This window comes from Tamandua tetradactyla, chromosome 16, assembly GCF_023851605.1.
Source record: "Tamandua tetradactyla isolate mTamTet1 chromosome 16, mTamTet1.pri, whole genome shotgun sequence".
In the NCBI taxonomy this organism is placed as follows: domain Eukaryota; kingdom Metazoa; phylum Chordata; class Mammalia; order Pilosa; family Myrmecophagidae; genus Tamandua; species Tamandua tetradactyla.
The window spans coordinates 51,500,605-51,515,779 of NC_135342.1; the positions used below are offsets into that span (position 1 = coordinate 51,500,605).

Sequence of the window (15,175 nt, forward strand, 5' to 3'; positions counted from 1 at the left end):
GGCAGCACTCAGTTTTTACGTTTTGCATCTCTGCCTTGCATGACTTTTTCATACCAGATGTTACAACGCTAGGCATGTTTAGGGGTTTAGATCCATCTCACTGTGTTACTACCAACAAGTTACTTGCCCTCTCTGAGCCTTCACATCCTCATCTATAAAATTCAGATAACAACCATATCTGTGTCTTTAGACCAACATGAAGGTAGATAAAGCATGAAGAGCCACTGGCCCAAGGTGAGAGTGTTCAGTAAATGGTAGCCATTACTACTGTTAGCATTATGTACTACTTCTACCATTTACATGTAAAGTGTGTCTTTTTAAAGTCACCAGGTGATAACTGCAAGGAAAAGATCCTGAATTTTGATAAAGTTCCCTGTCTAACTTTGGATTCCCACTTAAAATGAGGAAATACTAGTGTTGCCCCCATAGACACAAATGCCCAGGAAGGAATGCACGCCCCAAAGCCAGCCTACTTCCCCAACACTTTCTCTGGGCTCGGCCCATCTCAGCCAAGGTCCTGCATTTCCCTCTAACACCTCAGCCAGGGCAGGGCTGAAAAGCTCCTGATACCTCATGTTAGATTTTTCCTGAGATAACTTAATAAAGCAAATTGCTCTATCCAGGCAGCCTTGCAGGCGGATGTATTGTGAGGAGCTTGGAAAAGAGGTGCGAGGCAGGCCCCTGGCTCTCCCTCTGTGCTGCCTTCCCGGGGTGCCAGCCCTGTGCTCCCGCACAGCCCCATGCTTACCTGTACAGTCAGGTAGAGCCTGTGGGGGCTCCCAGGGCCCGCCCAGTCCACGCTGAGGGCTCGGCACTGAGCTAGAGCTGGGCAAGCCACACTTCGGGCAGCAGAATCCTCGTCACTGGGTGACACTGGGCTGTCTTTTCCTCGCCCTGTCCCAGGACAGAGAGTTAGGTGAGACACTTGGACTGCTGGCAGGAGACTGAGCTCAGTGGCTGAGCTCAGCTTTCACACATGCCCAGCCGGTCCAGGCTTGGCCAGGAGGGATGCACGCCCTCTCATACCCCTACCTTTTGCGGAGGGGAGGGCAACATGGGGCAGGGGCTGTGCTTCCATCTTACCAAAAGCCACTCCCAGATTCTCTTAGTGAGAGCTCCCCAGACCTCTCCAGGGGTTCCTCTCACCCCACTGCAGCAATGGGGACTGTTACTTGCTTATTAGCACCCTCTAGAGAGACCAGTAGAGAGAAGCAGATGCCAGCCTGCCTGTGCAAAGCTTCAGAGGAGGTGCATCTCGCAGCTTTATTAATCGGGCCGCCTCTAGAGGGCAACTTCTCCCCTGCCTTCATTTCAGTAAGACCAATCCCAGGCTGGGCTGTCTGGCCCCTGCAGTCTTCAAAAGTACATTTGAGACTAGCTTAAAGCAACATACATCCCCTGTGTCTCTGACACATTGCCTCCCTATCAGATGGAGTGGTGGGCTGACCCCAACACTGACCCTCTAACTCCCCTCCCCATCCCACCCCACTCTCCCTCCACACACCCCTCCCCAGGCACAGCCCAACCAGCCCCAGCTCAGTCTATAGAGCTGGACGGATTGAGGGAGAGGGCTCCCCTCACTCTCTGGGGCAAATTCTAGGGCCACTGCTCCAACATGTATAATATCCTGGGGCAAGTGCTTTCAAGGCTTCACCCTCCTTGATCCTCAGACCTCTTTGTCAGTAAACCTTAGGGCCAACCTTAGGGCCCGTGGCAAGGATTTAAATGGGAGAAGACACATAATTTGCTTGTACAGTGCCTGGCACACAAGGCACCCACCAGTACAGCCACCACAGTTACACCTGCCGTCAGCACCTCACAACAAACCCAAGAAGTGGGTGCACTCTCCCACTTGACAGGGAAGGAGATACAGGCCCAGACGGGTAACCACTGGGCCAGGGGTCCCACCCAGCCAGGAGTCAAATCCCGTCTGCCTGGCTCCAGGCTTCAGAGACATGTTACCCTACCCTCTGCCCTGCTCCCAGGAGGCCATGAGAATGTGTGTGTGTGTGGGGGGACAGCTAAGTTGGCCTAGACCCTATCCGGTGGCAGGCACTACCCTTGCCATTTCACACGCAGGATTTCATTCCACCCCTGTCTTAACTTTTTTAAATGGATAAAATTCTGTATGGTCACATCCTCCTCCTAATGCTCAATGACTAGACCTATATGCGTGTACACTCACACAGGACTGGAAGGGCCTTTACAAAATGCTCAGTGACACACTTTATTTCCTCTTTTATACTTTTCTGCTTTTATAGTTTTCCAAGTGAACATGATTTCGGTTGTTGTTTTACTAAAAAAGTGCTACCCATTCGTATGACATTTGAAATCCTTAGGACCATACTCAGCCCCTTCCAGACAAGTGAGACTATGTGACCCAAAAGCTTAGCTTTTGCCTGAGGTCCCCACAGTCATGCCCAGCCAGCTACATCGTCCGGCAGTGGTCAGCCCCAGGTCAGTCCATTGCAGAGACCTTGAAAGATCCCCCACACAGGCTGCCACTGAGAGGACAAATGTGGCAGGACAGAGGGAACCAAACAGGAGTTTGCTGAGGGCCCTCTCTGGACCTCAGTTTCCCCTTCTGTAGTGAAGGGCTTGGGACCTGATGGCCCAGAGGGACTCTGCCAGCTTGGACTGCCTAGAAAACTAACCCCTTTCCCAGTGGGTCAGAAGCCAATAGACAGCAAACTGCCAAAAGTGTCTTGGCTGGAGACCCCTTTCTCCACCCCATCTCCCCATGTCCACGGACACCTGCCCAAGCCAGGGCTCAAAAGCAGGGTAGGGTCATCGGCAGCTCCTCAGTCCAGACAATCCTTTCTTGAAATCAGAGGAGTTTCTTACATCCTGATGTTTCCCGCACAGGGAGACATGACCCAGAAAGGGGAGCTGGCAAGGAGAGTTCCCGGGGGAGGCAGCAGGAGACCAGCCTCCGGGACCCCTTCACTGCCCACCTGCCGTGGAGGCCTCTACAAAGGCAGCCCCGGCAGGCACCTAACCCGGAGCGCATGGCACCCCAACCCCGCCGGACCAGGCTCCCCAGCCGCCTCCGTCCACTCCTCGCACCATCCACTGACCAGCCCAAGCGGGATCAAGTGTCAGAGCCGCCAAGGGCTCGCAGCACTCCACCTACCTTGTTTACAGCTGCGGGCAGAAGCCCCAGCGCCACCGCGAGCCCCGCAGTTGGGGACGTGAGAGCGCCTACAGGCTGGGCCCCTGGCCCGTCAGAGAACGCGCCTGTGTGCGGGGCTTCCCCCTCTGCCCCACAGGCTGCGTTCAAGATTAACTCGGGTTCCGAGACCTCTCTTCCCAGGCAGGGGCGCGGGGCAGGCGCGCCCGGAGAGCCTGACGCTCGGCCTCCACGCCCGGGCTCTCGGCTGCGGGCTAGCACCCTGTAATTACCTGACAGCTCTGGCTGAGTTTAGGAACCGGCCAGAAACCTCAGTCTCATCCCTGGTATCTGGAGGAAGGAAAGGAAATAAAAAGGCATTTTAAAAATGCGGACTCACCAGTTCTCAACCTCCCTGGGCCGGTGTGTGGGAAAGGGCGGGCGGCTGGGCTGGCGGGGGCGGGGCGAGCCATCCTTGGCGCGGGCTCCCGGGCCCCGCCCACTCGCCACAGGCCCCGCAGCGAGGGCGTGGCTCCCAGGTTCCACGTCCTGCGGGACGGGACCATGGCCCGCGGCTCAGCGGGCTCCTTCGGGCGCCGGGGGCCCTGCGGAGAGAAGAAAGTAGGGAAGGGCATGACTACCGCTGGCCGGCATCCCGGAGTGCAGGCTGGCACCCTGGAAGGACCACCTGTTAGCCAGAGCCGCTGCCCAAACGCCAATGTTCCCCAAGGACCCGAGGCGCAAGGATGAAACAGGGGCTGTCTCCATTTCCGGGGTGTTAAATTGAGTAGGGGGTTAAGGAGTTGGTCACCTGATGGTGGAAATGCCCAGTCTGAGTCCTTCTATTGAAGACACAGGGGTCACATGAAGGAAGGAAGAGTTGACAGCATCTCTGTTAATCTAATCCTTTTCCCCCAAGATACCTTATTTTCTGATTGTATTTAGGAGAGTGCTGAACCCCTGAAACTTCAAGCTTCTCTGTCCCAGGCCTGTCAACCAACCCAGCTACTACTCTGCATATTAAAATTTCACTGAGCAAAGCCTCAGAAAGGGCACTGGCTGTCATGGCCAGTGACATTTCCATCTGTCCCATTACTCAGTTAGGTTTGTGTATATTAAATTCTCATAAAAGTCTGCTCATTCATTCATGTATTCAGCTAGCCTTCACCCTGTGCACACAACGTGGCAAGTACAGGTTTGAGATACAAGGATTCATTCAGTTTTCATTTGATAATTATTTATTGAGTCACTTCTATGTGCCAGGCACTTGCCAGAGGTCCTCTTTGATCTGGAGAGACAAGGACTGAAAGCTTATGGTCAGGAGGGAAAGAAACACTCCAGTGAACCTTCATAATCCGAACAGGATACAGGTGAGGCTAGAGGTAGGTAACAGGTATTGTGGGAAAATGAGCCTTGGGAGAAGCACTGGTTGGAGAAAGAAAGCCCATAGGTCCCTCATGAACTGAGTAAATGATTGGAATAGAGTTCAAGCCTTTACTGCACAGTCTTTATTGAGCACCTAGTATATGCCAGGCAGACTATAAGGCATTTAAAGTTACCAAGCTACAAACCCAGACTTGGACAAATGGTGATGCCATTTACAGAAGAGAAATCAGCTTGGAGATGGAGACAAGGAGTTTGCTTTTGGTTTTAAAATTGAGTTTAAGGTGCCCAAAACTTCCTAGTGGAGCTACCACACCTCCCTGACTACGGCTCTGGCCCCCTGAGGACAGGGTCTACCACACATCCATCTTTGGAGCTTGAGCCACGTTCACACCAAGCACTCTGTGATGGCTTTTATGGCGAGTGCCCTGAAACGAATGCACACAAACATCAGATTGAAGCTCAGAAGAGAAATCAAGGGCTGAGACTGAGACTGAGGCTGGGAGGCAAAAGATGGCCCCTGGTGCCATGGCAAGGGAGAGGCAGGTGGGAGACAACAGAGCTCAATCCCAGGGTGGGAAGGGAATAAAACTAAAAGAAGGAAGGTCAGAGAGGTGGCAGGAGTGCCAGCCAAGTGCAGAGTTCTCAGAACTGACGGGAGAGAGAGCCAGAAGGCAAGGATGGTGAGTTCCCAGTGAACGATGTCACAGAGGCACCAAGCTGGAAAGAAACTGAAACAGGCAGAATACCCGAGGGTCCTTTAAGAGAGCGTGTCAGTGGGGCAGAGCAGAGGGCAGACTCGGGAAGGCTTAAGCAGTGGGGTGGGGGCTAGAGGAAGAAGCCACTTCCTTCTCTTTAGGGAAGTTTGGCTAGGATGGGAAGGAGAGAGTGAAGAGAGTAGATGTGGTGTCCAGAATAGGGCAGAGTTAGCATTTGGGTAGAGAGAAGGGGCAGGAATGATCAAAGCACTGAGAGGGAAAGATGTGTGAGAGCCTTGAACCAAGCTGGGAGGCACACAGACTTGGTATCTGATGTTGAGCCTTGGAGGAAGGCCAGGCTCCTCTTCCTCCCTTGACTGAGAAAGGCAACTAAGAGGAGGCAGCTCCTGGGTGCAATCTTACTGGCAGGGGGCAGGAATGTGGGCCAAAGGGTGGATGGAGGCCAATCCAAATATTTGGGCTGGCTCCACTGTAGAAATCGAGATAGACAAGTGTGGTGTGCAAAAAACCAAGGACAGCCACCAACGTCCTCTGCCCAGGCTGCATGGCACAGAGCTGAGTACACCCCGCAGGCCAGCTGCACAACGGGCAAGAAGGGAGAGTGGTGGCTGCACCTGCAGGTGGAGCTGCGGGAATGGAGAGGCAGCACAGGGCACTGACCCTCAACTCCATGGTTGGGGGAGAGACTTTAAAGGAGCTCAGCTAGGTCTGAGGGGCAGCAACACAGGAGACGATATTTCTGTGGCTTTCAAGGAAGGATGTTGGGGAGGCAGCCAGGAAGAAAGAGGAAGGGTGTGTACAAGAGCCCAAAGAGGAAAAAGCAGCTAAATTTAGCAGCCAGAGGTGCGTGAAGGAACAAGATTATCAAGGAATAGCAAATAAACCCCAGGTTCTCGGTCCAGAAAGACCTGCCCCCCTCCCCACACTTGCACGGTGTTTGATCCCCAGCCTGGCATCCCAAGGCCGCTACGAACCTAGGGTTCATGGGGTGGGAGTGGGGGGTACCTCAGGGAGGAGTAGTTCTGACCAGAAGCTGGTTCAGGACCTGGCTCTGCCAATTACTAGATGATGAGACCTTGGGTTACTTGGCTCTCTGTGCCTCATTCTCTCCATCTGTAAAATGGGGAGGACTCCACCTGATAGGGTTGGGGACAAGGTCAGCTAATGCATATATCAAGTATTCAGAACAATACTGGCGCTTACCAAGAGCTCACATGTTTTATTTGACTATGTACTCCTTCCAGTGGTGGGTGAGTGCCCAGGGGCCGGCTGGAGAGAGGGGTAGCTGTCTCTCCCGGTTTAGGACAAGGCAATAGAGCTACAGCTCTGTCCCCACCCCCACTCTTACTCCCCCAAAGACCAGGGACATTTCTGTAATTGGGGAACAGATTTGACAACTGTTTGGGCACTGTTGCTGGGGAGCGATGAAGGCCCCTGGCGGAGCAGGCAAAGGTCAGGGAGGTTGTATAGGGGTCAAGACCTCAGATGCACACACACAATTCCACATCCTGGATTTTCCAGGGAAACCTGAATTTCCAATCCTTTACTCCCAAGTGCCCATAAGAACAGCAGAACTCATCACCCTGCATCCCTAATGACCACACTGCAAATACAGGGCTCCATTCTGAGGCTGCATTCCTGGTGAATGACTCTCCCCTGGCCAAGGAGATGGCTATTTTATCAAGGGCATAGGGTTCCACTGGGTCAAGGATGGGTGCTCACCCAGCCTCAGGCAGAAGGAAAGCTGGGGAATTGGAGGCCCCAACCTCCAACCTAGAAACAGATGTGTTGGGGCAGGGGGAAGAAGCCCTTGAAAACTTAAAGGCAGTATCCTCTTTAAAATCCAATCTCCCAGGACCAGGCCCTGCTCTGCGCCTGAGTTCTGCTCTAACTGGCAGTGGGGGGTGAAAGGAGTGGCTTTTGGGCTCGTCCTTCCTGCTGGGATCCCCGGTCTGCGGCTGGCAACGGTCCAAGTCCCGACTGCCCAGGAGGTCACCTGCCCAAGCCCTGCCTAACGGGAGCTGGCCCACCCCGCACCCGGCCCCGCTACGGGGAGAGCCAGCTGCCCGGAGGCGGTGGGTGGGTCCGAAACTGCAGCTTTCAAGGGACCCCGGCGGTGGGAGGACCCGGCACTGACACCCGACTCCCGGGTAGGGTCGCGGTTCCCCAGGGCTGATGTGACTGGAACGGGGGTTCGGAGCTATTCTGACGCCAGGGGACGTGCCGCCCCCATGCCCAGTTCGGGGCAAGGTGGTCGCGCTCGGGCTGAACGGCGGGGGAGGGCACAGAGCTGGGTCTCCCGGGCCGGGCCCTCCCCGCGTCCCCGCAGCTGAACCCGGCACGGGGGTCCCGCGGACAGGGCCGGCCCGCACGCGGATCCCCGAGCGGCACCAGACCGCCTCAGCCCGGCCCCAGCCGGGACCCAGCACGCCGACGCCCCCGACTCACCCGCCTGGCGAAGGCAGGATTCGGTCGTCGTAGCCGCAGCGCCCGGGGCTCGGCCCGGCCCGGCCCGCCGACAGAGGCAGCTCCAGGCCGCCGCCTCCTGGGCCCGCCCCTGCTCCCGCCCCGCCCGCTCACTTTCCACAGGAAATGATTAGCTCCGGCCGCGGCGCGTTCCCATGGCAACCGGCTCCGACCCCCCCCACACCGCCACGGGTTAGCGGCGCGCGCACACTCACCGGCACGCGCCGGCGAAGGCGCACCCTCGCACACTCACACGAATTCACACGCAGGGCCGCCCCCCTGCACCCTCACGTGCTTCGACCAGACCTGCCCACTTGGGTCTCTCCCGCCTTACTGCCCCTTGCACACGCTAGTGCTCACTTGCGTGCTCACCCTCTGGTGGATACACCCCATCACACGTGTTCACACTGTTACACCCAGGCTCTCACACACTATAGCACACATGCATTCCCACCCCGGCTCTCACACTCTGGTTAGCACACACAAAAGCTTACACACATGCTCACATTTTTTCTCACACATGTTCTTGCACTCAGTACACTTTTTCTTATACTCTATCCACACTCCTTCACATGTTCTCACACTCATTTAGTAGACACACAAGAACACATTCACATGTTCTCATAGATTCACACACTAGTTAATACCACATGCTTTCACATCTTCTTACTGGTATTCCACATGCTTTCACATATTCTTACACTTGGGTACACACATTTTCAAACCCTAATAGAAAACTTTTACACACTCTGGTTGATTGCCACACATGCACTTTCACGTGTGCTTACATGCTGTCCCTCTTGTGCTCTCTTCATAGTCCAATACACACATTCACACTTACCCCACTCCCACATGTTCTCACATTATCATACACATGGATTCACACTGTAGCACACGTGCACACTTTCCAGTGCTCTCGCATGCTTCACACACATGCTCATACACTCAATTTAGTACATGCATCTGCTTTTGCATACTCACATGTGTACACACGTGTTCTCTCCAAGCTCTAGTACATGGCTTTTCATACTCTAATACACACATTCTTTTAAACCTAGGGCAAACTTTTGCATGCATTCTCACACACCCTGGTTAGTTCACTCACATGCACTTCTATTAGTACTTACACATGCTTTTGCACAGTGCTCACTCTAATGAATGTGTCCACTCACATTCTGGTGCACACGCATGGGCTTCACATGTCCTCACACACACTTTCACCTAATAGTGTCACTCACCCTAGAACACTCAGGACAGGCTGCCTCCCCAGCCGTGGCACCCTCCCTCCCCAGCAGATTTACGTCTTCCAGAGCAGGGAAGCTGTTTGGGTTGTTTGTTTGCTTTTTAAAGTGAAATATTCCTCAAAGCCTCATGTTCAGCAAGCAGCAGCCCAGGGAACGGACAGGGGCTCCAGCCTAGCCCTGTGGGTGAGCCGTTCTTATGGGGTGGATGGGGAGACCAGGGGGCCATCCAGTCAGGAAAGGCAGCTGACCTGAGGAGCCACTCTGTTCTTTGTCTCCTGAACAGAGGCAGCATTTTATTCCAGAGCAGCGGCAATATTCTCTCTCCAGGATGCGGAAGGAGAGGGATAAAAGCAACTCTGAAGCCAGCTGGTTGCGGGCTGATGGCTCTGCAGATAATCTGAGGAGGGTGGACAGAAGGTGGTCCAGAGAGAGTCAGGACAGGGCCAGAGAGGGTGCGTGGCGCAGGTGGGCTCCGTCTCCTGCTGCTGCTGGGGTGCTGGGCTGGCAGTCAAGAATCTGGAGCAGAGATGGAGCCGAGAGCCTGGGCTTCAGGACCCCCAGCTGCTGGGCCTCGCCACACCCAGGCCCTCCACGGAAAATCAATGTTTGATTTTCTAACCAAGACGTCCGAGGGAAAGTCCAACACATAGTAAAGGTCACGCTCCTGGAATCATTCCCTGGGGAGTTGGAGATTTCCAGCTAAGAACCCCAAGAGCTTTCCGAGTGGATTGAGGGCCTTATTTGGAGTTCGCACCTATGATTCCCCCTGCCTGCCCTGCGGACAACCGTGGTCAGGGGACTACAAGGTTGGACGAGGATGAGGCACCTCTAGATTTCTGACCGAGTGTCTTCGTTTATTATAGTCCCTCTGATTTGGCTGTGGGGAGGGAAGCTGTCTTTAAAGTCCTGGTATAAAACTGCAGACCTCGAGGGCTGGTGCACTGACATCAACTGCAGGTTCCTTCCAACAAAGCCGAAGCCAGGTTTTTAATTCATAATAACATTTCTTGTTCCCTTTCCCTGATTACAAAAGTAATAGATGTTCATTGTAGCCATAATCCCACCCACTAGAGACAAATGCTGCCAACATTTTAGTGAAGTCTTTTTTTTTTTCTATGCACATAATAGCTGCCATTTATGTAGAGCTAATGCTGGGCCAGGCCTGGCACTGAGCTCTTATAAGCAAGCTCCCCTTTAACCCTGAACACCCGAGGAGGTGGGCACCACCACCTGCCCACTTTAAAGGAGAAGAAACTGAGTCTTGGAGACATCAATTCACTAATTTAGTGATAGAACTGAGATAGGAATCCAATAGGCCTATGTGTACGCACATATATTACTGCCACATGTGTATAGATTTAAGGGTTTATTGAAATCGAAGCAACAGGGAAAGGAATAGAAAACGGAGACCTTAGGAGGAAGCATTTTCTGAATTCTCACTAACACATCGCTGGCTTGAAATATAAGAACTAATTGTTTCGTAACTATGGGATTTTTTTTTTTTTAAGAATGCACAGCATCAGCAGGGACTACACGCCGACTCCAAGGTCATTTCTACCCCCCCCTCCCCCGGAACTTCACAGATGGGCAGGCTGCGGGCTCTCACCTGACCACTGGGGAAGCTGAGGATTTCACAGACAGCTGAAAATCCCTAGGGTAGGCGCCTGAGCCCGTGAATGAGGCCTGCCCTGGGGCCTGGCCCTCCCTGCTGGGGCATGGCCGGGGTATGGCCGTCCCAGGGAGGTCCAGACAAAAAGGCAGTGGCGAGAGCACTGCAAATCCACGCCTTCCGGTTGGGCCGCACCACCTTCGTGTTCAAAAGTCTTGAAAGCCCTTAACATCCTTCAGAGAGGCAGTCAAGGGCCAAGAGTACAGAGGGAAACCAAGAGGGGGCACGAAAAGCCAGTTTGAGGCTGATCTGATTTTGATAGTCACCCAAGGGCAAAGCACAGATAAGATGTATTTGATTTTCCAGTTTTAAGCATCTAACTTGACATTCTAGCACCTCTAGGCCTTTGCAAATGCTGGTCTCCCTGCCCGGAAGGCCTCTCTGTCCGTCACCCCACCCTCAACTGCCTCCACCACACCTCGGCTGGTTCCTGCTTGACCTTCAAAAGTCCTTCAAGATCAGAGGCCGCCTTCCTTGCCCTTCCCCAGCATGGTCAGGTGGGCTCCTCTGGGCTCATGCCCCACCCCCACCCCGGCGACACTCCACACACTGGATTGTCACGCCACTCAGTCCACCAGCCCCGTGAGGGCACAGCCCTTTCCTGACTTGATCACCGGGAAAGTGGGCAGTGCCTGGTGGGCGTATAGGTTTTTGTAGACTAAAGAAATAGAGCATGTAGAATTCAGAGGGAAAGCACAAAGGTGAATTCAATTGATCAGAACAGACTTTTTTCCCATGTAAACTGATGGCAGTTCTTATCAACAGGAATGATAAGGCTCTGGAAAGCAAATAAACTCGATGTGGGCAGTAAAGAGCGCCCTCCGGCAGTTCTAAGCACATACCCTTTCTCTTATCTAAATCTGCACCCTCTTCTCTGTTCTAATCCCTTCTCTGTTCTAAACCTGCACTTTTTCTCTCTTCTAACCCCTCCTCTCTTCTAGGCATGCACTCTTTCTCTCTTCTGGGTAGTAGCCATTTTATTTTATTTTTTTAATTTATTTTATTTATTAAACATACCAACATACAAACATTCTTACCACATGATCATTCCATTCTACATATATAATCAGTAATTCACATCATATAGTTGTATATTCATCATCATAATCATTTCTTAGAACGTTTGCATCAATTCAGAAAAAAAGTAAGAAAACAGAAAAAAATTCGTGCATACCATACCCCTTACCCCTCCCTTTCATTGATCACTAGCATTTCAATCTACTAAATTTATTTTAACATGTTTCCCCTATTATTTACTTATTTTTAATCCAAATGTTTTACTCATCTATCCATAAGGTAGATAAAAGAAGCATCAGTCACAAGGTTTTCACAACCACACAGTCACATTGCGAAAGCCAGCAGACATTTTCTTGAAGTTCAAGAACAACCTTCTGGGGTTGACTTGCGTATTATTAAGTAATCCTGACTCAGCTGCTGTTTTTCATTCAAGTCTTCCAAAACCCCTGAAACAGTTGTCATGAGCATTACAGAAAGAACTGGAAGGGTTGCGGGGAGGTGAAGAGTGTGGTTCTGTGCCGATAACTGCAAGTGTGGGTTTGAGTCCCAGGTCCACCCCTCACCAGTCACGGGACTTGGGCACATGGCTTAACCTCCGAGCTTCTCCTGCCCCCTGAAATGGGGACAGATCTCCCTCCAGGAGCACAGCGGGGAGGATGCAATGGGCTGAGACAAATAAAGGGCGTGTTAGGGGCCTGGGGCAGGGCTCACCAGTGCTAGCCTTCAGGAGGCCACACCCCTCAGGGGGCAGGAAGGTGTGGGGGCGGGGTGTCCTCTCGGAGGGCCCTGGGTGGGGGAGGGGGGGTGTCCTCTATGAGGGCCCTGGGCTAGACTGTGAATTTCTCCTGCAGGCAATAGGTGCTCAAAGACATTTTAACAATGGTACCTTTCTCTCCTCTCCTCTCCTCTTTCTGTTCCAGCCTTCGTGTTATTAGCTGGAGAAGGAAACAGTTCTCCCATTTCCAGGGCACCCTGTGGGGAATTGAGGCATCTCTCTCCCCAGTAAAACTATCTCACTTAAAAATATCTAGATCGTGGCCTCCTTTCTGCATCTACCAGGAAGGCTGGACTCAGCAGTGCTTCCTGGACTCCCCTAAAACCCCTTAATGACGAGAGGGAGAATTTGCAGAGATTCCCTCCCTCCTGGCATTCCAAGTTTAAAAGCAAATGAGACTTTTTTACTTCTCTATAATTTCCCGTATTCTAAAAAATGAGAGGAATGAAAACGCTGAGCAGATACGTACTCAAGCTCCAGGTAATAAAAAGGTTTAGCAAGAATGGCTATGGGAGAAGCTCACCCAGGAGCTAACCCTGCCCCCTCTCCTCCCCTCCTCCCCTCTGACTCACCGTCCCACAGACCTTCCCGAAGCCGCCTCTGCACCCTTCTCACCCGGAGCTCGACTTCTCATTTCTCAGTTGTTCCATCTCCTTTGTTCTATGCCAAGACATGCTCTCTTCCTGTCCTTCCCACTTTGCTTCCACGTCCCCATCCATTGCTCCCCATCTGCTGTGAATTCTAGGTGGCTTATGCTTTTAACTTGATTGCTTTTTTCTTGCACAAATGTCATAGAAACCAAATCCCACCACCCTTAACTCATACTCACTGATCCAGACTTTCATTCGAGTTCTTTACCTTGAGCAGACATAATTTCTACATGGAGGGAAAACTATCGGAAGCCATGGTTTAAAGTGGGGGACTGGCCAGACCTGGCACCGTGGGATCAACAATTCCATCCTGACCAAAAGGGGGGAAAGAAGTGTAACTAATAAAGTATCAGTGGCAGAGAGAGTTCAAATAGAGTTGAGAATCTACTCTGGAGGTGGCTCTTTTGCAAGCTTTAGTCAAACCTTGCTACCTATTATAACATGCCAACCCCCAACCAGGACCATTCCAGCCAATCCTAAAGAACACCTAAGGCAATATATAAGGTTCCACAAGGGTTCCATGCACTAGAGTAACTTTCCGGAAACCTGCAACCTCCCGATGGGTTTCTGGTCCAGATAAATTCTGAAACCTAGCTCAACCTCTCCAGAACATCAGCTAGTTCTCTCTCCCTACCCTATATTAGTGACAGACCCTTCCAATATGAATCATTTAGAATTGCCATAGCCCAAACACCCCTATAGAGAGGGATGGAAATATCAAAGGTGATGGTGGAATTATACAGAGAAGATAGGATTTAACAAATGAATGTGAATGCTGAATCATTAAATTGATATAGTCTCCAGTATTTTACAACAGCTAGAAGTAAAAACCTAAAATTGTGGAATTGTAACCGATGTCAAACTTGGAAATATGTTTTACAACTAATTGTGATGCTGTACTTAGAAATTTATAGCTTTTTTGTACATTTATTATTTTTCACCAAAAAATGAAGGAAAAAAAGTTGATTGTGATGATAAAAAAGTATTTAAGCCCTCCAGCCTCCTATATTCTGGAGTAGCTAGAAGGGGAAATCTGAGAGGATCATATGGTAGCCCATGATAAACTCTGGGATCTGTCCTGTAACTACTTGTTGAAGAGTGCTTTGAAAACTATTGCTTTTTATTTCTTTGCTTTGTATATATGTTATACTATACTATAAAAAAAAAGTGGGGGATTGGGGGCCAGCCAGACCCGAGTTTGGATTCTAGCTCAGTCACTTCCTCTGTGCATCAGTTTCCACCTATAAAAATGGGGGCCCTCCTAGTCTGAACGCCTTGGGTTGTTGGGACAAATAACCAAGAGCAGGCATGTCCCGCCCTTAGCCCCACTCTGGCACACAGCCCACATGCCGCAAAGACCGGCTGCAGTGATGGTGGAGGTGGAGAGTGGAGGCAATTTCCTACTTTGTCTTTTCTCACTTTAGATCACATTATAAGAATTTTCCAAGTTATTTTTTTCCTACTAAAGCCTGCTCTTTTCAGCACCGCAGGTCCCAGACTGAAGACAATATTTAGTTCCCATCTGGTGCTGGGTTCCCAGAGTCTGGAGTTTGCCCAGAGCTCAGGAAAAATGACTGAAAAAGAAGGATCATTTCATTCATTTGCTTTTTTGTTTGTTCTGTTTTTAAAGGTAAATTTTATTCTGTGTTTTTAAAAAAGTTATTTATTTCTCTAGAGTTCTCATGCTCGGGTATGCCCCAACTGAAGCTGCCCGTCCCCTGAGGTCAGGGATATCTGAGTGGCGTCCAGCTTTTCACTCTTATAACCAGCACTGCTGGGAACATCTCCGCACGCGCAGCCCTTTCACGCCCCAAGGGGAGGGAGGTTATTCATTTCAGAAAATCTTTCTGAATAAAGAGGCTGAACATTTGTTTTACACTTTCCAAGTATGCTGTCAGATTGCTTTCAGGAGGGCTGTACCAAATTTACATGGTCGTTGGCAGCTTTTTGACGAAAAGTACTTTTCACACTAATTTGCAGTTTTCTCTTGCATATAAAAAGACGCCTGAGTGACATCTGTCAAGGGATGGGTAGTGGGTTGGTCCCTTTGTTGGGTGCTCAGGCTGACCATTTGTGTCACTGGGCCGGGCAGGGTGAGGCCGGGTGCCGGGAGTCTCTCCGACCTGCTCTTTGAGCCCCGGCC

At 51.5% G+C, this 15,175-nt stretch overlaps 1 protein-coding gene and 1 long non-coding RNA gene across 9 annotated transcripts in view; one reads left to right on the top strand and one right to left on the bottom strand.

Moving 5' to 3' along the window:
- Positions 1-7,732, bottom strand: part of KIFC3 (kinesin family member C3) — a 33,858-nt gene extending 26,126 nt beyond the window's left edge. For 5 of the 8 annotated variants that reach the window (XR_013163585.1, XR_013163584.1, XM_077132560.1 and 2 more), the window contains exons 1-3: positions 7,660-7,722; positions 3,510-3,714; positions 749-894 (exon numbers count right to left, since the gene is read on the bottom strand). Coding sequence is in view for 3 of the 8 variants with exons in the window: in XM_077132560.1 (XP_076988675.1) it covers positions 749-894; positions 3,510-3,675 (312 nt within the window). In the remaining 5 variants the exon portion in view is untranslated. Of the gene's footprint in view, positions 1-748; positions 895-3,402; positions 3,461-3,509; positions 3,715-7,659 lie in introns of all 8 variants that reach the window. The other 3 variants (XR_013163587.1, XR_013163586.1, XR_013163588.1) reach the window with 2 other exon arrangements.
- A 220-nt stretch (positions 7,733-7,952) lies between these two features.
- LOC143660323 (uncharacterized) lies at positions 7,953-12,742 on the top strand. The gene is made up of 5 exons (XR_013163957.1): positions 7,953-9,100; positions 9,205-9,904; positions 10,430-10,577; positions 10,924-11,087; positions 12,528-12,742. It is a non-coding gene; the product is annotated as an uncharacterized LOC143660323 (long non-coding RNA).
- Positions 12,743-15,175: the final 2,433 nt, after the last annotated feature.